This window comes from Podarcis filfolensis (assembly GCF_964270895.1).
Source record: "Podarcis filfolensis genome assembly, chromosome: 8".
Lineage (NCBI taxonomy): Eukaryota > Metazoa > Chordata > Lepidosauria > Squamata > Lacertidae > Podarcis > Podarcis filfolensis.
In genome coordinates, this window is record NC_139611.1 from 81,517,626 (window position 1) to 81,540,018 (window position 22,393).

General features: G+C 47.8%; 1 protein-coding gene across 4 annotated transcripts in view; it reads right to left on the minus strand.

Annotated features, from left to right (window-relative positions):
- B9D2 (B9 domain containing 2) overlaps positions 1-19,420 on the minus strand; it is a 33,591-nt gene extending 14,171 nt beyond the window's left edge. Inside the window, exons 1-4 of one of the 4 annotated variants that reach the window (XM_083628058.1) lie at positions 19,318-19,407; positions 17,908-18,016; positions 16,837-16,962; positions 6,799-7,602 (exon numbers count right to left, since the gene is read on the minus strand). In XM_083628058.1, the coding sequence (XP_083484184.1) occupies positions 7,289-7,602; positions 16,837-16,962; positions 17,908-17,995 (528 nt within the window). In that variant the 5' untranslated portion in view covers positions 17,996-18,016; positions 19,318-19,407 and the 3' untranslated portion in view covers positions 6,799-7,288. Of the gene's footprint in view, positions 1-6,798; positions 7,603-16,836; positions 16,963-17,907; positions 18,017-19,231; positions 19,296-19,317 lie in introns of those variants that run through there. The other 3 variants (XM_083628056.1, XM_083628055.1, XM_083628057.1) reach the window with 3 other exon arrangements.
- Between the last annotated feature and the right edge of the window lie 2,973 nt (positions 19,421-22,393).

Consider the following 22,393-nt stretch of genomic DNA (forward strand, 5'->3'; position numbering starts at 1 on the left):
TTCCCAGAGAGGTATCTTGTTGGCCACAATGAGAACAGGATGCTGGACCAGGTGGGATTTTGGCTTGACCTATCCAGGCTGTTGTAATGTCCTTAAAAGACATGTGAAGACAGGAAAAGGCTGATAAAACGATGAACAAAGCGGGAAGGGAACCAATTCCCTCTCAAAACACATGAGTAGCGGTGATGACAGGAGTTGTAGTGCGGCCCAAGAACATTTGAAAAGTCCTTCCGCATGAATCACGCCTGTGGCTCATCCAGTCTAGCATCCCATTCTCACAGAAGAAGAAGAGTTTGGATTTGATATCCCGCTTTATCACTACCCGAAGGAGCCTCAAAGCGGCTAACATTCTCCTTTCCCTTCCTCCCCCACAACAAACACTCTGTGAGGTGAGTGGGGCTGAGAGACTTCAGAGAAGTGTGACTAGCCCTAGGTCACCCAGCAGCTGCATGTGGAGGAGCGGAGACTCGAACCCGGTTCCCCAGATTATGAATCTACCGCTCTTAACCACTACACCACACTGGCTCTCCGTGGCCAACCAGGTGGGAAACCCCCAAAACAAGACCGGAATACAACATCTGGAAGGCCGCAGGTTCTCCAACCCTCATTAGAACTGAGGGTTGCCTAACGAAAGGTTGGCAATATATTCAGGGACAACGAAAAGAAGCAGGTCTTCACTCAATGTGGAGTGCAAACTTATGGGATACACTGCCCCAGATGTGTTGAAGGTCACTGGTTTTTACGGTTCCCTACCCTGACCCACCTCCCACCTCTGGACACAGGGGCCATTCCATCCTGACCCACCTCCCACCTGTGGACACAGGGGCCAATCCTGACCCACCTCCCACCTGTGGACACAGGGGCCATTCCATCCTGACCCACCTCCCACCTGTGGACACAGGGGCCAATCCTGACCCACCTCCCACCTGTGGACACAGGGGCCATTCCGTGCCCTTCCTCTGCCTATTTGGTTGGCACGTCGTGTGCTCAGAGGACCTCATTTGGTACAGAGGCTGCCAGCTGCCGATTCCTACGCTAGGGATCCGTTTCTGGTGAATTGCATCCTCCCTTCTTTCCTGGTCCTGCCGCTTCCTGGCCTGCGGCAGCGGCCTGACGCTAGAACTGTGCTGAAAATTCAATGCAAACACCCCTTCATTTCCCCCAACCATTCTGCATCAGTTAACGAGGAAAGAAATGGCACTTTAAAATTATCAGAGGGGAGAGAAGGCTCACAGTGAAACTCTCAGGTGTGCAGTGCAGGGTTCTCGATGCAAGGACATTTCCTTCTGAGGTGGCACAGAGGGGTTCATGAGTGTCTTTTCATTCTATAAATTGCTGGTCCCTGGGTGCCCATGCGTCAGTCAAAACCCAGGGGAAGACTTCATGGAGGTCAGGAAGTGCGGGCTGCAGAAAATGCTTGCAGGATAGAAAATTGCACCCACTCTGCCACTTTGCAATGATGAAATAGGCTTGAAATCCTGCACCGACCCCAAATTCTAAATAAGTTATAAAGAAAGTGCCCCGAGAATGAAAATGCCACGAGGAATTTGCTCCCGTGAGATGTTACAGTGGGCATCAACATGGCTGGCTTAAATAGAAGATTAGACAGAAGCAGAAGACCAGCTGCAGGAATTATGCTGGTCTGTGACCGTAATAAAGTAAATTCATTCATTCAGTTGCAGGATAGCACAAGTAGGCCCTGCTTGCAAGATGCTGGAGCAGATGGTTTATGGCCTGATCCAGAATAGCTCTTATTATGTTCCTATTGCCAGATCCTTCTTCCGGATACAGAATCACCAGGAGTATCTGGATCTATGGAATGCGAAACCCTTGCCTCCCTGTTTACATGAGAAACCTATACGCAGCCTTTTAGTACTTCGCCTCCAAAGTGGCTTAGCAAACATACCTAAGCCAGTGCAAATGAACTGAGTTCAGCAGTACACATTTGGAGTAGAAATGGTTAGGAATGCACTGCAAGAGATCAACAGCAGTAGCCACAGAGCTATAAACCCTACAGGCAGAGATTAAATACGGATAAATCCAAAAGACGACAGAAGAGGCCATTTCAGGTAGCCACCCAGTCTCTATTGATTATCTTGGTGAGTTTGCTGGTTTTTATGGGAGAAGGCTGCCTAGAAACGCCATTCAAGGCTTCATAGTCTTATCCCCATTTTACAGCTGAGGGAAACTGAGGCTGACAGACACCATGAACCACTCACAAGGTCACAAGGACAGTAGATAGAAACCGATCTCATCCTCTTATCTCTGGAGATGTAAAACTGAAAAGTCCCAAAATAGCTTGGGAATTTCCTTAGGGTGATAAGCTGGGGCTGTTCAATGGAGACAGCCTTATCTCTGTCTTTGCAGCTGTAAAACATAAATCCTCAATTTACAAGAGACCACAGCCTCCCTCCGCAAGAGTCATGTGGAAAGGAAAAGCGTTGACTGCACCAAACTTTGAAGAAGGGAAGTGGAAATCTGACAGTCAGGTTTCTTCTGAATACTGCTTTTGGAGCAGCGTTGAGACGGGTGTGTGTGTGTGCTGAGGACTTTCCACTGAGGTACCCCAAGTTAGACTCAAAGAGTCTTGGGCCATCTTAAAGGCTATCATACAATGTACTGTGACACGAGGTTTTGTGGACTCAAGCCCACTTCCTCAAGTGCGTGAAATGAAATCTTAGCTGGCAGGTACAGAAAAGAGAAAACTTTGAGGAGGTGGGGAGTGAAATGGCAGGGAGATGCAAAAATTATGGTCAACCATAGCCAGGTTTGATTCCTCGTTCTTGGAGATGAGTCAAGTTTAGGGTGTGTATATGTCTTTCAAAAGAACTAGGACCAGGTTTTTACTTTTATTATCATCATCAGCTGCTTCCTTTCTCTTTGCCACCCTAAAACTCTTGGACTTTTCAGGGCGCCTTGATTTGCAGACCATAGCAGGTTGTACTATTTTATCTCCACACCGGTGAAAAGATTTGGCTGTCGATTTCTACAGATTGCTGCTGGTCTGCCGCTAAGCTTTTCCACCCCCCTAGGCAGTTGACAACCCAGCAATGATGGCTAGTGATAGAGAATCGCAAGTTCTTCGTTGTATGTTTAATGTTTTGTGATCTGCTATGAGAGCTTAAAGGGACGCGGGTGGCGCTGTGGGTAAAACCTCAGCGCCTAGGGCTTGCCAATCGCATGGTCGGCAGTTCGAATCCCCGCGGTGGGGTGAGCTCCCGTCTTTCGGTCCCAGCTCCTGCCCACCTAGCAGTTCGAAAGCACCCCTAAGTGCAAGTAGATAAATAGGTACCGCTTTATAGCGGGAAGGTAAACGGCGTTTCCGTGTGCTGAGCTGGTGCAGGTTCGCCAGAGCAGCTTCGTCACGCTGGCAACGTGACCCGGAAGTGTCTGCGGACAGCGCTGGCCCCCGGCCTCTTAAGTGAGATGGGTGCACAACCCTAGAGTCGGACACGACTGGCCTGTACGGGCAGGGGTACCTTTACCTTTACCTTTATGAGAGCTTATTTGATCAGGATAGAAACAGAGAAGACTACCTTCATTTCTTCTTGGGCAGCTTAGGCCCCTCCTTCTCTGCCTTTGTTGCTGATAAATTTTAAATAATAAAATTTAATTCTTACCCTTTCAAATGGGAAACAGCAAATGAGTAGCAGCATATACACCATACCTTTAAAGCACATTCAAAGCATATTCCTCCCCCCCAAATATGCCTGGGAATTATAGTTTGCTAAGGGTGCTTGGAATTGCAACTCTGTGCGAAGGTAAACTACAGTTCCCATGATTTTTATTTTTATTTTGCAGGGGGAGGAATGGTCTTTGAATGTGCTTTAAAAAGATGCTGCCTACACAGCCGTACCAGCAGATTTTTAAAAATTAAAGAAAGCATTAAAATTAAAATAATTAAAGGGGGTGGAATGATGAAGAAGAAAGGGAGCGTTCCCCCTAAACATCACAGTCTTTGTCCTGGAGATGGGAACTTGCAGGGCAGCTGATTTGACCATGTATGTGGGACGAGATGGGATGAGGAGCTGGAGTCAAAGCTTCTTTGATCCTGCGAGGAAGAGAAGCTTAAAAATAGGCTCTTCCTGTACCATAAATAGATGCTGTGTCAGTGTCAGATGGCTGCAAATATGGGGCTTCGTTTTGGGGTGTGTCTGTGGTCTGTGGCAGTTCACTTTCAGAGAGAGGGAGAGCAAGCCTGCAGAGGGCTGGAGCTGAACCAGAGAGCCCTGGGTTCAAATCCCCACTCGGATGGAAACTCCCTGGATGGCCAAAGCATCCTTTTTCTCTCTCTCAACCGACCTTACTAGGAAATCCGCGGCCAGGTCATGGGAAGAAAGTTAGGAAGCCCCTAAGGAAATTAAAAGCATCACTTTACGTCCCATTGCTTTTAAACTCTGGAATGGAAGTCCCAGTCAATTTAGCGCAGAATTTACTTCTGACTAAACACACAGAGGGACACGGGTGGCGCTGTGGTCTAAACCACAGAGCCTAGGACTTGCCGATCAGAAGGTTGGCGGTTTGAATCCCTGCGACGGGGTGAGCTCCCGTTGCTCGGTCCCTGCTCCTGTCCACCTAGCAGTTTGAAAGCACATCAAGGTGCAAGTAGATAAATAGGTACCGCTCCAGCGGGAAGGTAAAAGGCATTTCCGTGTGCTGCTCTCGTTCGGCAGAAGCGGCTTAGTCATGCTGGCCACATGACCCGGAATCTGTCTGCAGACAAATGCTGGCTCCCTCGGCCTATAGAGCGAGATGAGCGCCGCAACCCCAGAGTCGTCCACGACTGGACCTAATTGTCAGGGGACCCTTTACCTTTACCCTGGGAGACCAGGCCCAATAATGGTATTAGACATGGCTGCTTTGAGTACCAGGGACTGAGGATAAAGTCTGAGGGATGTGGCCATCATGCCTTGCTTGTACCTCTCAATCTTTAGGCTGCCACTTTTGGACAATTCTTGAAGCCCCTCTACACTGGTGTTGTTTTTGCAGGCAAATTCTGCAACTTGCCATTGACCCAAGAATAGTGCATTAGTGGTGAACTTCCCCCTAGACACACACACACCATTCCACTTGAATAGCTGTTCTGCATTGTTTTCCGAATGGTCTCGCTGACCAGAGGGGCATTTTTAGGCTACGGCACAACCAATGCAACACACATGGAGAACTCGTCGCATGAAAAGTTACAGGGTTTCAGCTGGAAGCTCCGGGAACATGCATGGATTGGAAACAAAGCATGCGTCTCCATCCTGAAAAAAACTGCTGTCGCGAGCAGAACTGAAAGTTGGCATCGCGTGTAACTGCCTAGACACCAACAAAACGTCATGAACGCACAATAAAAAGACCGTCTACAGGCAGTTCTTAAACGCAGCGGTTGAAGCTGGAGTTCCTTGCTGTGAGCTCAACTCTACTCCTCCAATTTCTCTTCTACATCTCCCCATTCTCAGCACCAAGCTGACACCTGAAGCCAAGGATTCTTCCAGGCAGAATCCATGGTGGATCACGGTTGTGTACCGTATTTTTCGCTCTATAAGATGCACCAGACCACAAGACGCACCTAGTTTTTGGAGGAGGAAAACAAGAAAAAAAATATTCTGAATCTCAGAAGCCAGAACAGCAAGAGGGATCGCTGCGCAATGAAAGCAGCGATCCCTCTTGCTGTTCTGGCTTCTGGGATAGCTGCGCAGCCTGCATTCGCTCCATAAGACGCACACACATTTCCCCTTACTTTTTAGGAGGGGAAAAGTGAGTCTTATAGAGCAAAAAATACGGTATTTTTAAGGAAAGGGACTATGGAATTGCTGGTTGCTGCAAGATGATACACGTGCAAACTGGACAGGGGTCTGGTGCATTTTTGGAAAGATTCAACGCATTCCTCTGCCGGCCACAAGGAAGGTGAACCCTGCCCCTCTCCCCCAAAACTATTTGCAGGTGGGCTTTAATCCGAAACTTCCTTCTGACCAGGCATTCCTGCCGCCTCTTACAGTCAGCACTCCAGCTGAGGCAGGAATGGCACTGGAGCCAGAACAAAGGCCTGCTAGTTATACATCCACAGCTTTGCAAATACCTGTCAGATGGACCAAGTGCAGGAACCACAGCCAGGGCAGCACGGCAGCTCGATTGCTCAATGGGAGAACTAGGCATTGTGGGAAATCAAAATGGCGGCTCCCAGGTCCAGCTGGCTGGTGAAGATTTAGCCCACCAGGGTGTGGTGAAAGGGCTCTTTGCTGAAAGTCTTGTCAGATGTGGGGTCAGCTATCCCAGTTTGAAGCATCAATTGCCCCTGTTTTTCTTAGGCAGAGCTTTACCCGAGAGGTATTGGAAGGAAATGATTTAAAATTATTGATTAGTGATTATTATAGATAAAAGAGGATTTACTTATTTTGTGGATAGGCTACAGCAATATATAAAAGTCTTAGCAGAAATTGGTGCTTGTACAGTCAATGTGAAGGAGAAAGGATGAAATGTTGTAATATCATTTTTAAAAATTGAATATTTAAATGAAAGTTGGGAAAGTTAACATACCTGGAGCAGCAATGGACGGAGGGAAAAAGAAGGACATCTTGGGGTGCGAAGTCAGCTTTTACATTTGTATTAAATGTGGTGACAATTTTTTTAAAATTATGGAAAATCAATTTTTTAAAAATTGGCAAAAAAAAGCACCTATTGCCCATTGTACCGCCTCACTCTGCTTTGTGCCCAGACTAGGCCTACTATGATGGCGTGGTTGTGCAGATGGGATAGCCACCCAGCCACCAGGGTGCCAAGTTCTCGTTCCCACAAGCACTACGCAAAACCTCGTGGAGGAAAAAAGAAAACCATTTAATGCAAATGGGAAAAAGAATAGCCTTTATAGAAATAAAGTTGTACACTGCCAGCGATTCAGGAGGACTGGGAACAGAGGTCCTGTCTGCGATATGGGCAAACTCCTCCAGACAAAAAAATCATACCGGGGAAGAGTTTTCACAGCACTCCCCAAAAAAGGGGTCACAACGGATCTTGCTTGCGAGGTGTTCCGCTTAGACGAGGATCCACAAGATCTGCCTCCTGACCCATCCGGGCTAAGCGCCAATCGCTCGTCCTCTTTCCTCTCCCCGAACTGGAGATGCCAAACTTGGGAGGTTTGGCTCATAGGTTCCACACTTTGGCTGCCGGCGGAATGGAGCTGCCCTTCGGCTCCCGACTGCAGAAGTCTTCCCTTCCCAAGCGGCGAGGGTCGCGGTCTTTGGGACGAATGGGAAGGAGCCGTAACGGCGGCAAGGGGGCGGCCCTGGCCGGGGTGGGGAGGACCTCAGCACTCGACGCCATAGCGGTCGAAGTTCCGGAGGATGACAGCCAGTTGGAGGTGGACGGTGCCCATGGCGCAGGTCTGCAGGCGGTAGCGGTCGGCCCCCGTGTAGATCAGGTCGGTGTTGAGCAGCTGGGGGCCCCCTCCCACAAAGACCTGAGAGAGCTGCTCCTGCCAGGAGCCCAGGGGGCGCCAGGTGACGCAGTCCAGCTGGTGGGAGCCGGGGGTGGAAGGCACGTGGCAGAAGCCGTACCCGTACAGCTCCGTACGCCCAAAGGAGTCCTGGTGCCACACCTGGACGTGCAGCTTGGGCCAGCCTGGCAGGGGAAAAAGAGAAAGGAAGGGTCATTTCTCTACGCAGCCACGGCAGCCCGAATGGTACATGCACCAGAAACGGAGGGAAGGGAGCAGGACCAACGAAGGAGGAGTGGCAGACGAAAACGGCGTAAGGTGCAGAATCGCTGAGCTTAACCAGCAGAATAGGAGAGCCAGAGGAAAGGGTATTTAAGGAAGACTGGAAAATGTTTCTAGAATACTCAAAGAATCATTGCAAACAGGTTAGGGCGTTAACAGGATGGGAGTAAATTCAGCAGTAAAAATTGCCTTGAGATAAAATGAGAAAGGGGAAATATGGAGTACTGTATTTTTCTGTGTATAACACGCCCCTGTGTATTAGACGACCCCCGTCTAATTGAGGAAATGGGGGGGGGGGGAATGCCCAGACTAGTTGAGCTTTTTTAGGAGGGGGGGTTGCCGACTGCCAATTGCCTGACCCCCGCTGCCAATTGCACGCATCAGCAAAGCCACCAATCTGCACTATCTGTGTATAAGACAACCCCAAATTTTTAGCATTTCTATTAAATAAAAAAACCTCGTCTTGTACACAGAAAAATATGGTAATTAGAATATGCAGCAGTAAGGGGGAATCAGAAGGAACAATGGAAGGTGGGAAGGGAAGTCTTATGCTTAATTCAATACAGTTGTACCTTAGAAGTCGAACGGAACCCGTTCCGGAAGTCCGCTTGACTTCCAAAACGTTCGGAAACCAAAGCGCGGCTTCTGATTGGCTGCAGGGAGCCCCCGCAGCCAATCAGACGGCCCGCCCAACATTCAGCTTCCAAAAATAGTTCGCAAACCGGAACACTCACTTCCGGGTTTGTGGCATTCAGGAGCCAAAACATTTGAGAACTAAGCTGTTCAAAAACCAAGGTATGACTGTATTGTGTTTGGTTTATGTGATTGTGAAAAATTATAAATAAAAGTTGTTTTTGAAAAAGGAAAAAGGAAGGAAGGATAGCAATTTAAGTTTCCAAAGCATCCCACCATTTCATCTCGGTAGCGATGTTGGGAGGATTTAGATGAAAGCAGACACTATTGATGTTCACTTACTCGTACCATGTAGAGGCAGTGTGGTGTAGTGGTTAGAGTGCTGCACTAAGACCTGAGACGCTGGGGTTCAAATCCCCACTTGGCCGTGAAGCTCACAGGGTGACCTTGGGCCAGTCATTCATTCTCAGCCCAACCTACCCAGCAGGGCTGTTGTTGTGAGGATAACACGGGGAGGCGGAGAACGAGGCATGCCGCCTCGAGCTCCTTGGAGGAAAAGTGGGATATATAAAAGCGAAAAAAGATGAAATAAATAAATGCCCGTGCACTGAAATGGTGCAGAACAATGTAATCCATTATATGAGATTCTGCTACAGCAGACAGAAGGACCAGTGATGCAGTTTTTGTTGGAAGCTGAACTGCAGTGGCGCAGAAACAGCGCTGCGTGCGATGAAGATGGCTTGGAAGAGAAATCAGTGCCTTTGTATATTTTTCCTCTCTCCTGGTGACCCTGACAACAGCTTGGAAGGGATTACACAGGTATAACATTCCTGCCCCCTCTGGTGCGGGCAGAGAAGACAATGGCTTTTCTCAGTTTGCCTAGCAAGTTCCCAGCGAAGTCGAGATTTGAATCAGAAGCTTCCCGGATCATGATCCTAGCCACTCTGTTACACTGGGTTTGGGAACAAGGTTGCAGCATCAGCCAGAGGACATAGCTAGCACTCCTTAGAAGCAAAAAGAGCTCCGCTTCCAAAGATGTGTTCTGTGCTATATTTTCTGTAATCTTAGGGTTGGAGTCTACCATTAAAACTGAAACCTAAAATTCGTCTGAGCATTACGGAAGTACCATGGAGTTAAATTGGCATCTTATCTCCCTATAAAAAATTACAACGTAGAGGAATAGCATTTCTCAAGTTTCAAGTGAACCATTTTTGCAAGGACGTTACAGAATGGTCTGTCTGAATTAAGGGAATGCAGGCAGGCTGTTGTTATTTAACGCAAAGAATACAGTGGTACCTCTGGTTGTGAACGGGATCCGTTCCGGAGCCTTGTTCGCAACCTGAAAGGAACGCAACGCGCGTCTGAGCGTGCGCAGGTCGCGATTCGCCGCTTCTACGCATGTGTGTGATGTCATTTTGCTCGTCTGCACATGCGCGAGCAGCGAAGCCTGGAAGTAACCCTTTCCAGTACTTCCGGGTCGCCGCGGGACGCAACCTGAAAAGACGTAACCTAAAGCGAACATAACAAGAGGTACGACTGTAGTTAATAATCAGGGTAAAGGTACCCCTGACCGTTAGGTCCAGTTGCGGACAACTCTGGGGTTGCGGCACTCATCTCGCTTTACTGGCCGAGGGAGCCAGCGTACAGCTTCCGGGTCATGTGGCCAGCATGACTAAGCTGCTTCTGGCGAACCAGAGCAGTGCATGGAAACGCCGTTTACCTTCCCGCCAGAGTGGTACCTATTTATCTACTTGCACTTTGATAACAACAACAACAACAACAATAATAATAATAATTTTTATTTATATCCCGCCCTCCCCAGCCGAAGCCGGGCTCAGGGCGGCTAACAACAATCAAATAATCCAACATTCTAAAAACATTTCATTATAAAAATTTATTAAAATCAAATTGATGGCAACTGTTCAGCAAAATTCTGTGCAGATTGCCAGAGGAGGGAGTCAGGCTGTGCCCTGACCAAAGGCCTGGTGGAACAGCTCTGTCTTGCAGGCCCTGCGGAAAGATGTTAGGTCCCGCAGGGCCCTAGTCTCTTGTGACAGAGCGTTCCACCGGATTGGAGCCACAGCCGAGAAAGCCCTGGCTCTAGTTGAGGCCAGCCTAACCTCTCTGTGGCCTGGGACCTTCAGGATGTTTTTATTTGCAGACCGTAAGTTCCTCTGTGGGGCATACCAGGAGAGGCGGTCCCGTAGGTACGAGGGTCCTAGGCCGTATAGGGCTTTAAAGGTTAAAACCAGCACCTTAAACCTGATCCTGTACTCCACCGGGAGCCAGTGCAGCTGGTATAGTACTGGATGAATGTGATCTTGCAGCAAAGACCCCATAAGGAGTCTCGCCGCGGCATTCTGCACCCGCTGGAGTTTCTGGGTCAGTCTCAAGGGCAGCCCCACATAGAGCGAGTTACAATAATCCAGTCTGGAGATGACCGTCGCGTGGATCACAGTGGCTAGGTCAGGGTGAGAGAGATAAGGAGCCAACTGCTTAGCTTGGCGGAGATGAAAAAATGCCGCCTTTGTTATAGCTGTAATCTGCGCCTCCATAGAGAGGGAGGTATCGAAGATTACACCCAAACTCTTAACGGACGGTGCTGGCACTAATTGCACCCCCGCAAGAGATGGGAGTTGCCTCCTCAATCCCATATCGTCCCGTCCCAGCCAGAGGACCTCTGTCTTCGAAGGATTTAACTTCAACCGGCTCCCACGTAACCATCCAGCTTTCGAACTGCTAGGTGGGCAGGAGCAGGGACCGAACAACGGGAGCTCACCCTGTCGCAGGGATTCGAACCGCTGACCTTCTGATTGGCAAGCCCTAGGCTCTGTGGTTTAGACCACAGCGCCACCCGCATCCTGTCTAATAACCAGAGTATTTCTTTCTTAATATAATAGCATCCATGCACACAGATTGTGGAGGGAATACCACACTATTTCTGCCACAGCAAAAACAGAATCTTTAAAGATATCTGTGTTTGAGTGTTTGTTTGTTTGTGTGTGGCATCAACATTTGAGGACCAGGGTCCCGTTAGGACAGAGGCATGAAGACTTCTCAGTTGACAGATATATAAATGGAGAAAAGGAAGTCTGGAACATTGGGGCCCCAAAGGACACAAACGTCAGGAGGCCTGTCGCATTGCTACGTGGTGTCCAAATGTATATGAGACAAGACCAGAGTGACAAAGCCATAACCAGTGAGTGTGGCACTTCGCCACAGAATAGAATAGCTTGATCTAAAAGGACAGGCCTCTGCCCCAAGGAGCTTGCAAACCACAACACTGAATACCTGGACATAGAAAAAAAATATTTTGACACTCCTCTTGTGGATGAGGAACTGTTAAAGAAACAGGAAGAAGAGCAGGGAAAAAATGGACAGTTCTCATGATGGAAGGATACAGAATGAGGAGTCCTGCAGGACTTGTGCTTTCCAACTAAAGTTGGGGATGGCAGTGAGGTGGCCATTGATACTAAATCATTCACGGTAGTTTAAACAAGAGAGATGGTGAAGAGGTCCAAAACGACTTCTCCAAACTCAGGGCTTATTCACCCACACTTTTCCTCCACTCTTTCTAGGCACGGTCCGTGATTTAAAGCTCTGAACACCTTTTTCCCCTTTTGCTTCAGAGCTTCCCCTGTGAAAATCCGCTCTTTAAAGCTCAATCAGAGCAAACAGCCATCCGTGGGGAACCCAAACTGATGTTTGCTCCGGTGGAGCACCGAAGATTGGGAAACTGGTGTATCTGACTAGGCACTGTGGAGAACAGGATGCTGGCCTGATCTGGCAGGTTCTTAATAATTCAGTGTGCGGATAACAATGCTGATTTACCATAAAGAGCTGCTTGGCGGCGTCTGTGAAGTGACATGAGCTTGCAGAAAGCACTCAACTGATGCTAAATATTAAGGTTATTATTATTAAGTCAGAGTCTGGCTCCTCCAAGCACTCGTTAGGCTCCATCCTCCTTCTCCTCTCTTTCTTTCTTTCTTTCTTTTTTCTTTCTCTCTCTCTCTCCTGCTCCCGCCACCATCTCCCCCTGTCAATTCAGAGTTCGTATTTCAACATTAGCTAAGGTCTGGCTGGCCGGGGGTGGTGGTAGGGTTATATATATATGCGTGTGTGTGTGTGTTTTATCTCTTCGCCTGAGCACTGTGTTCCCAGCAATAAAGGGAACCGGGGAAGCATGATTTATTAATTATGTGGAGTCTCGTCAGCCGGGAAGAAAAGGAAGCGGCGGGAGACTTTCGGCAGCTTTTCCGCATCAATCCATTCCTCCGTCCCCCCCCCGCTTGGTCTTTCCTTGCCCCTACCTTTCCGGTCCAGCTCAGCTCAGCTGAAGCACAGCCTAGAAAAGGCAGCAAAGAGAAGCCCACGCAAATCAAACCGGCTTTGCGGCACGCACACAAAAAAAGCCGGCCGCTCCGACAATTAATCCCCTGCCATTCCGAACGGCTTCCCTTTGCTGGCTGGCTTCTGTGCTCATTTGTCTGACGGCGCAGTTTACCGTAGCCACGGATTAATTTCCTTTAAGGTAGCCAATTATATTGAACTTACGCGGGTAGCGCTGTGGGTTAAACTACAGAGCCTAGGACTTGCCGAGCAGAAGGTTGGCGGTTCGAATCCCCGCGATGGGGTGAGCTCCCGTTGCTCGGTCCCAGCTCCTGCCAACCTAGCAGTTCAAAAGCACCTCAAAGTGCAAGTAGATAAATAGGTACCACTCCGGCGGGAAGGTAAACGGCGTTTCCGTGCCAGAAGCGGCTTAGTCATGCTGGCCACATGACCCAGAAGCTGTACGCCGGCTCCCTCAGCCAATAAAGCGAGATGAGTGCCACAACCCCAGAGTCGGTCACGACTGGACCTAATGGTCAGGGGTCCCTTTACCTACCTTCTTCTTGGAGGGGGTGGGGAGGGAAACAAGGGGTGAAATAGAAAATAAACTAAGGTTACCAGACGTCCCCGTTCTCCCAGGGACGGTCCCCGGATTTACAAATCAGTCCCCATACAAAACCCATTGAAGTTGAAAAGTGTCCCCGGATTTATCTGGTAACCTTAAAATAAACCGAGCCCAAAAGTACTGCCATCACACACACACACACACCCGGCACCCTCCGCGGCTGGGAATTCCAAAAGTTCAGAGCAGGCATCAAGGCCTCTCCTCAATTGTCCCACGTTAAGAGGGGAACTGGTACCCCAAACCCAACAAATCTAGGGGGCTTCTGTTGAAAACAGAAGACTGGGCTGAAGATTCCAAGTTCCAAGGGGAAATGTCATGGGCTGGTTGGATGCAGAGGAACAGGGGGAGGAACCAGCAGGGGAATCACCAAGGGAAAAAGGCTCGGAGCTCGGGGATTGGTGGTTGGAGAGCAAGCATGGTCAGAGGGAGGAGGAGGTGTCAGAAGCTGAAGGGGTAACAGGGTTTAGTGAGCTGGGAGAGTCCGTGGCAGAGAGCAGTCCAGAAGCAGAAGCAGAAGCAGGAGAGGAGGGAGGCCAAGAGACAGAGAGGAGTCCGGTTGGTGAAGAGTCACGGGTGTCTGCCTCTCCTGCTGCAACAAGTTCCCCTGTCCCCTTTTCTTCCAGAACCAGGAAAGGCCTGAAGATTGCAGAGGGGAAGTTTGATTAACGCAGGCGCAGTCTCTGATTACTTGGGGGAAACCCTGGAGGGGAGGGGAACTTAGGCAGCTGTGGGGACCTTCAGTCTCAGCAACTGCTTCATGGGAGCAAGACCTGCCGGAGATCGAGTTGCTGTGCTCACTAAGCCTGATGTTCCTGCGCAGATCCTGTTTTTGCTAATAGTTACCTCCAAGTTAAAGGGATGCGGGTGGCGCTGTGGGTTAAACCACAGAGCCTAGGACTTGCCGATCAGAAGGTCGGCGGTTCGAATCCCCGCAACAGGGTGAGCTCCCGTTGCTCGGTCCCTGCTTCTGCCCACCTAGCAATTCGAAAGCACGTCAAAGTGCAAGTAAATAAATAGGTACCACTCCGGCGGGAAGGTAAACGGCGTTTCCGTGTGCTGCTCTGGTTCGCCAAAAGCGGCTTAGTCATGCTGGCCACATGACCCTGAAGCTGTACGCCGGCTCCCTCGGCCAATAAAGCGAGATGAGCGCTGCAACCCCAGAGTCGGCCACAACTGGACCTAATGGTCAGGGGTCCCTTTACCTTTACCTCCAAGTTGCTCAGTGCGGTTTACTGCTGGCTTGCTCCTGTCAGGCAGGTTCATAACAAGAGGCGAGACACAGTGCCTGATCTGAGCCAGATTGTGCAATTTGCTTAAACACCCCTCTGCATTTCATGGCTGGAGAGAATGGGGGCCTCTGAGTCTACGCAGAGTACTTCTCAGCCACTGAGCAACTGCTGGGGACAAGGAACCATTTCAAGCCAAGGGCCCGCACTCTCTTCTGAGCAACTTCCAAGGGGCCAATGGTGGGTGGAGCCAGAGGCAACAGTGGGAGGAGCAACAGATGCAAATGACACCTTTGTGCACTAGGCTAGCTGCAACACACAGCCCTCTTCGTCCTCCACCCTGAGCCACTGAGTTCTTGCAGGAATACAGTCAAGCTGGGGTGCAGAGAATTCTCCACCAGAAATCCCCAGCCCCACCTTTCAAGCCAGAATCCCCTGAAGAGAGAGGGCTTCCGAAGGCCACAGCTCTACAATGCAATTGGCTGGACCCCACTGGTAGGGTGGAAGGCAGGGAGGCGAACAGTAGGTGGCGCCAGAGGCAACGAAAGCCGACTATTTGCTTCTATCCTCCTCCTCCCTGCTGAGTTGTACATCAGCAAAACTAAGGAGGGGGAAGCCAACCTGCTCCTAAATCCCCCCAATTTGTTGTTTTCTGAGATCCCTCGACTGAATTTATCTCAGGGGAAGGCTGGATGAGGGCAGACTGAGCTTTGTGGAGCAGGGTCCCATTTGCCCTAATAGACATTGCCTCAATGCCAATTTTTGCTTGGACTTGGGCCAAAGTCCCCATGGGGAAGGCAGGAGATCAGGCTGGTTGGGGGCGAGTGGGTGGGTTCAAGAGCCTCCGTAAGTGGGGCGGATTCTTGGCCAGCAATGCATGTGTCACGAAGCATCATTCACACTGATAGAGCCAAGATTTGGGGCAACGTAGCCAGCTAAATTCCCGGCGAAGGTTGGCTGCCAGCCACACTGCAGAACTGTAGCTCCAGTTATAAGATGCGGCTTAGTTATTTAAGAGCACAGTTGTTCAGTGGGTTGCCTTTTAAATTGGTTAAATTGCCACTCAGGAAGAGTGCTCATTGCTCATACTCACTTTTCGATCTCCCAAAAGCGACTGTTCGGTTTTAGAAGTTTTTGCCCTTATTATCCAAAAGGTTTCAGTTTAGAATGACATTGCTCACGACCTGGGAAGGGAGAACATCTAAGAGAAGGAAAACTGATTCCAAACCTCCGCTGCCTTGCAGAGTATCTTTGGGAGAAGAAAAGCCTAAGGCGTAAACCCTACACAAATGCAGAGTGGAGTCCCTAAGGCGGTTGGGTGGCGCCTTGTACACCTCTTTCCGGCAACTGCTGCAGCTCAGCTGGTGCCAAACGTCTTGTTCTGCTTTCCTTTGGACCCCATCAATGAGGCCGAGAAAGGGGGTCTTGTCCTTTGGGCTGCCCAGGACCTCCAGACACACACGCTTGGGCCTCAGGGAGGTCACTTTGATGCTGCTAACATAGCCAACAAGGCGAGTGTTCTGCTTTGCTTCCTCAAGCCACCAACGTCACAGCAGAAATCTGGGACCTCTACAAACTGATTTATTTATTTTTGTGCATCTATTCTGCAATATGTTACTGATGCAATTACATCTATGCTGCAGCACCCAGCAACCATTCTGCTTTATTAGACGGATGCGGGTGGCGCTGTGGGTTGAACCACAGAGCCTAGGACTTGCCTATCAGAAGGTCGGCGGTTCGAATCCCCGCGACGGGGTGAGCTCCCGTTGCTCGGTCCCTGCTCCTGCCCACCTAGCAGTTCGAAAGCACGTCAAAGTGCAAGTAGATAAATAGGTACCGCTTCAGCGGGAAGATAAACGGCGTTTCCGTGTGCTGCTCTGGTTCGCCAGAAGCGGCTTAGTCATCCTGGCCACATGACCCGGAAGCTGTACGCCGGCTCCCTTGGCCAGTAAAGCGAGATGAGCGCCGCAACCCCAGAGTCGGTCACAACTGGACCTAATGGTCAGGGGTCCCTTTACCTTTTATGTGAGGCCTAGATTGAGGGGGGGGGGCATATGCCCTGATGGCCTAGCTAGCTTCCACTGCAATACCAGGATGCTACCAAAGAAAATGGCCCTCTGAGGATCAGTAACCACAGCCAACTCAAAACATCAGCAAGCGGTCACTGGGTGATTTGCCTGCAATGTGTTAGGCGTTTCCCTGTCCAGCTGCAGCTGTGTCTTGCAACACACACACAAATATTATTTAAAAGGATCTCATGTTTTTAATGTGGCAATAGCCAAGAACTGCGGAGGAGGAAGGGAAAGGCAACTGATATCTCTTACCCTGCAAGCCTTTGGTGGCAAAGTGGACGTCGATGGGGTGGGACCAATAAGCCACATCATCCAGCTGGGGGTGGTCGACTTGCGTCTGCCCTTCGCGGAATCCTGACAGCAACTTCCAGGCACCACCTAGAAGGAGGCGAAAACCCCGATGTCTCGGTTATGAATAGACAAAGCTCTGCCTCTCGTATCAAGTCTAAAAATGCGGGGTGGGGGGTGGAATGCGCCAGGGGAACTGACTTCCTCTCACCTCCCCCTTTAGTAGCGTCACTTAAATAACGCAGATGGACTTTAGAGAGAAGAGAAGCTTGATAACACTTGACGAAGCAAACTGAACAAGAACAGCGTATAAATCTGAGGAGAATTTCTTTTTCTTCTTTTATTAAATTTTATTGTTACTGTTCACATTAACACACCATACAGAAAAAGAAAATAAATCTCCATCGCCACCAAGGAAAAAAAGAGTATTAGTACACCAACTAGTAACCTTCAAAACATAAAAGTGGTCTTTTTCTATCTACCAGACTTCCTGTCTATTCCTTATTACAGATTCTGTATTAATTGTTCGCTGCCATTGCATAACGAGTTTTGTTCAATTTCAATATCCCTTGATCCATTCATTGGTTCTTCCACATTTTTCACACTGCTACTGAAATTATTCCAACGTTGCGTATGACCTTAAGCTACTACTATTATTATTTTTCAAATATGCTTTTAAAAACTTCCCATTTTGAAATAAATACCTGTTTTGGTTTATTTTTATCTTTTCTGACATGCTATCTAAATCCGCGTATTTGGAGAAGAAATTCAACCGAGAGGCTTTTTGTCTTTCTTAGCTCAGGCCTTCTACACAGCAGGAAAACACTCAACTAAACATACAGAGGAAAACTCCCTCGGAACCACGCAGCCAATGAGAGCTGGTGCTACCTCGGCAAAGATCCTGCTCCTCTGATTGGTCGCTAAGCAACACCTGCCGGCTGACTTTAACCGAACAGAATTAACCTATAAATCACGTGCTAAATTATCTCTGCCTTCCCCTTTCCCGTGATCTCCAGACCATAATGCTGCACCAACCTGTGTGAATCCCCCATTTGCAAAAAAGGCTGCTGCTAGGGAATCCGCTGGCTCCCACGATCTGACCAATCACGTGCACTTCAGCCATGGACCTGCAGTGGGAAAGGACCTTAAAGAGAACGGAGACACCCAGTCAAGGGCCATCATCGTATTCAAGACCAATTTTGATATTTCACATGTGTTTTAAGGTTACCTTGGGAGTTGGAGGATGGATAGCGGCTAACAGATTGAGGTTGAATCCTGACAAGACAGAAGGACTGTTTTCGGGGGGACAGGGAGCGGGTGGGTTTGGAAGACTCCCTGGTCCTGAATGGGGTAACTGTGCCCCTGAAGAACCAGGTGCGCAGCCTGGGAGTCATTTTGGACTCACAGCTGGCCATGGAGGCGCAGGTCAATTCTGTGTCCAGGGCAGCTGTTTATCAGCTCCATCTGGTACGCAGGCTGAGACCCTACCTGCCCGCAGCCTGTCTCACAAGAGTGGTGCATGCTCTAATTATCTCCCGCTTGGACTACTGCAAAGCGCTCTACGTGGGGCTACCTTTGAAGGTGACCCAGAAACTGCAACTAATCCAGAATGCGACAGCTAAACTGGTCACTGGGAGCGGCCGCCAAGACCACATGACACCAGTCTTGAAAGACCTACATTGGCTCCCAGGACGTTTCCAAGCACAATTCAAAGTGTTAGTGATGACCTTTAAAGCCCTAAACGGCCTCGGCCCAGTATATCTGAAGGAGCAAATTCTCCTCCATCATTCTGCCGAGGGCCTTCTGGCGGTTCCCTCATTGCGAGAAGTGAGGTGACAGGGAACCAGGCAGAGGGCCTTCTTGGTAGTGGCGCCCATCCTGTGGAACGCCCTCCTACCAGATGTCAAAGAAAAAATAACTACCAAACTTTTAGAAGACATCTGAAGGCAGCCCTGTTTAGGGAAGCTTTTAATGTTTAATAGGTTATTGTATTTTAGTGTTCTGTTGGAAGCCGCCCAGAGTGGCTGAGGAAGGAGAAGGGGACGACAGAGGACGAGATGGTTCTCGAAGCTACCAGCATGAGTTTGACCAAACTGCGGGAGGCAGTGGAAGACATTAGTGCCTGGCGTGCTCTGGTCCATGGGGTCACGAAGGGTCGGACACGACTAAACAACAACAACATTATTATTATTATTTAAATCCTTTGTCTCCAAACAATTCCCAAGTCACTTGCAAAGCTGGAAGTTCGATTTTTAGCATCGACCCTTGCGGTCCAAGATGGCACATACGCCACCCGCCCTCAGTTTTCACGTGTTCTGTTTGAATTAAGAGGGAGAAAGAGAGGTGGCTGATACGTCACCCGTTCACACGTGCAAAAGACACGCGACTCCTCCGTGTCCCCCCTTCCCCCGGCGCACGCATACCGCACGCCACGCGTTCCATTACCTGCCAGCCGCGCGAATTTCTCAGAACTCCCCCCGCCCCCGCCGGCGCCTCGCTACCGCCCTGCCCTCACCGTTTCTGGGCCGCGGTTGCCGCAGCAACGGGGAAGCCACGCCCAGGGTGGGGCTCTGATTGGCTAGTTGCGGGAAAGGTGAAGAAGGGCGGTGGCGCCGCCATCTTGAGCGAGGCAACAACAACGACAAAAACCCGCCATCTTGGACATAGAGATAGGAAAACGTGAAGAGTCGCACATGGTCCCAATTTCTGTCTATAATCAGTTTTATGGACAAGGGCGGCTTCCTATTTTTTAGCAGAAGTTTTTGGTTGTGCCACTGTGATTTTGTTGAAGATTATCTTAAACAGTTGCTTTACTGGATAACTGAGGGCAAGGAAACAGCTGTGATTCAAAGAGCCATGTTGAGTGTGTCATAGGGAAACTTCTCTAGAAAAGGGTTGGGTTTCCGCTCCTCCCTTGTGCTGCCATCTTGTGTGGGTCTCAAAGAGCCGTCGCAGTGCGGCCATCTTGGGAAGGTCGTTCTTTTCCCTGTTGCCTAGGCAACTGAATTGGTACTTGGCGAGAGCTGGGTTCAAATGCTAGTTCAGCCACTCAGTCATTTGGAGACAAATGAGCCCTAGTTGCCTTATGAAAAATGGAATATCAGCTTGGTTTACTACCTTCCCCTCTTTGGCTGTTCCTTGTTTGTTTAGATGTTGGCAGAAGCTGAACTAACGCAGCTTTTCATGTTAAATATCAGTGTGTACCTCTTAGACTTAAGCTTCTTTCTGTCGTTTTTTTAATTTATTTTTATTAATTTTCCAAATTATTAAAAATCAAACCAAATTCCTTCAGCTTCTTTTGCAGTTACTAAAGGCAGAGGAGCTCTGCCACATGAAAATCAAAAGGTTTAGTTTCAATAGATGAAAAGGTACGGATGCTGTTGCCATGATGTGAAATTAGGCACATTTTTTTGCACATTGCGTAGGCTGCTCAGAGAGAAGTCGAGACAGCATGAGCAACCTACTTCCAAAAGGAATAACCTCCACTTCAAATTACATTTTAGATAGCTAGAGACAGTACATTTTTCTTTTCTTTTTAAAAAAAATAATCTTTATTACGGTAATTTCCCACATATGCATATATACATAAATAACAAATCATACAAAGCAAAAGCAATACAAGTACTGTAAAAGGGGGGGGGAGAAAAAAAGGGAAAAAATACAGTATATTATAATTAAATAAATATATATTACAATTAAAATATATTTACAATATATATATTACAATTAAAATATAAAACTTCCAATAATTCTCATTATACTGCTTATATTGTCTATATTTTCTTGCACAGATTTATGTGATTTCATTATATATATATATATATATATATATATATATATATATATAAAATCTGGTATAATATCTAATACACATATTGCTTTCAATTATCAGTCTAGTTCTGCAAGTATCTTGTTGCTTGTACAATGCAGTTTTATTTTTTTTATATAAAATATCTATTAAGGTTTTACAAAAAACAGATTTACAGAATAAAAAGAAAGCAAAAAAAAGAAATAAGGAAAAATACAAAAAATACAAAAATACATAGAAAAAAAGAAAATACAAAATACAAAAAACAAATAGATAGGAAAAAAATAAAAACAAATCCATTTTTTGATATCTTTAAGCTCATTTGCTTGTTTCCTTGACCTCCTCACAGCTCCCCTTTTTGTATTCCCATTTACATAATCAATTCAGCAAATCCTTACGCTCTTTCATTTATCTTAACTCTATATCTTAACATATTATAGCTATATATTTTCATCCATTATCAATCCATTTTTGCATATTCTTATTAACCTTGTTGCTAATGCCACTTAATTTCAATCCAGCATCATTTTAACATTCATTAATTTTACAATATTTCTGCAAATAGTCTTTAAATTTCTTCCAATCTTCTTCCACCAACTCTTCTCCCTGGTCTCGGATTCTGCCAGTCATTTCCACCAATTCCATATAGTCCATCACCTTCATCGCCACTCTTCCAGGGTGGGTAAATCTTGTGTCTTCCAATACTTTGCAATAAGTATTCTTGCTGCTGTTGTTGCATACATAAAGAAAGTTCTATCCTTCTTTGGCACCAATTGGCCGACTATGCCCAGGAGAAAGGCCTCTGGTTTCTTCAGGAAGGTATATTTAAATACCTTTTTCATTTCATTATAGATCATCTCTCAGAAAGCCTTAATCTTTGGGCACATCCACCAGAGGTGAAAGAATGTACCTTCATTTTCTTTACATTTCCAACATTTATTATCGGGCACATGATAGATTTTTGCAAGCTTGACTGGTGTCATGTACCACCTGTATATCATTTTCATAATATTCTCTCTTAAGGCATTACATGCCGTAAATTTCATACCAGTGGTCCACAACTGTTCCCAGTCAGCAAACATAATGTTATGTCCAACATCTTGTGCCCATTTAATCATAGCAGATTTAACCGTTTCATCCTGCGTATTCCATTTTAACAGCAAGTTATACATTCTTGAAAGTATCTTAGTTTTGGGATCTAACAGTTCTGTTTCCAATTTTGATTTTTCCACCTGGAAGCCAATTTTTTTGTCCAAATTATAAGCCTCTCTTATTTGATAATAATGAAGCCAGTCTCGCACTTTATCTTTCAATTTCTCAAAACGTCAATTTCAATTTCCCTGGCCTGCAGGGAGGGAGGGAGAGGAGCTGCTTCCTTTGAAACCCGGGAAATTTAAGGGACATCATCAATAAGGGACAGCAGCGGGACACAGTGCTGAGATAAGGGACTTTCCCGCCAAATAAGGGACAGTTGACAGCTATGCTTTTGTGTGATGTAGGTATCATGTATCTGGGGGGTGGTCTTAGTCTACACCCCTTCTGTGATGTATGGAGGGGTGGTATTGAGCTCCAGGGCAGGGAATTTAAAATGTCTATATAAGGGCAGGCACACCTTGATTATGGGTTCCTCCTCCTTTCCTGTGTGTGAGGGGAGCTCCCTGTTGCAACAGATCAATAAAGATCAAGCTTACTAGCTGATTTGCTTCTCAATAT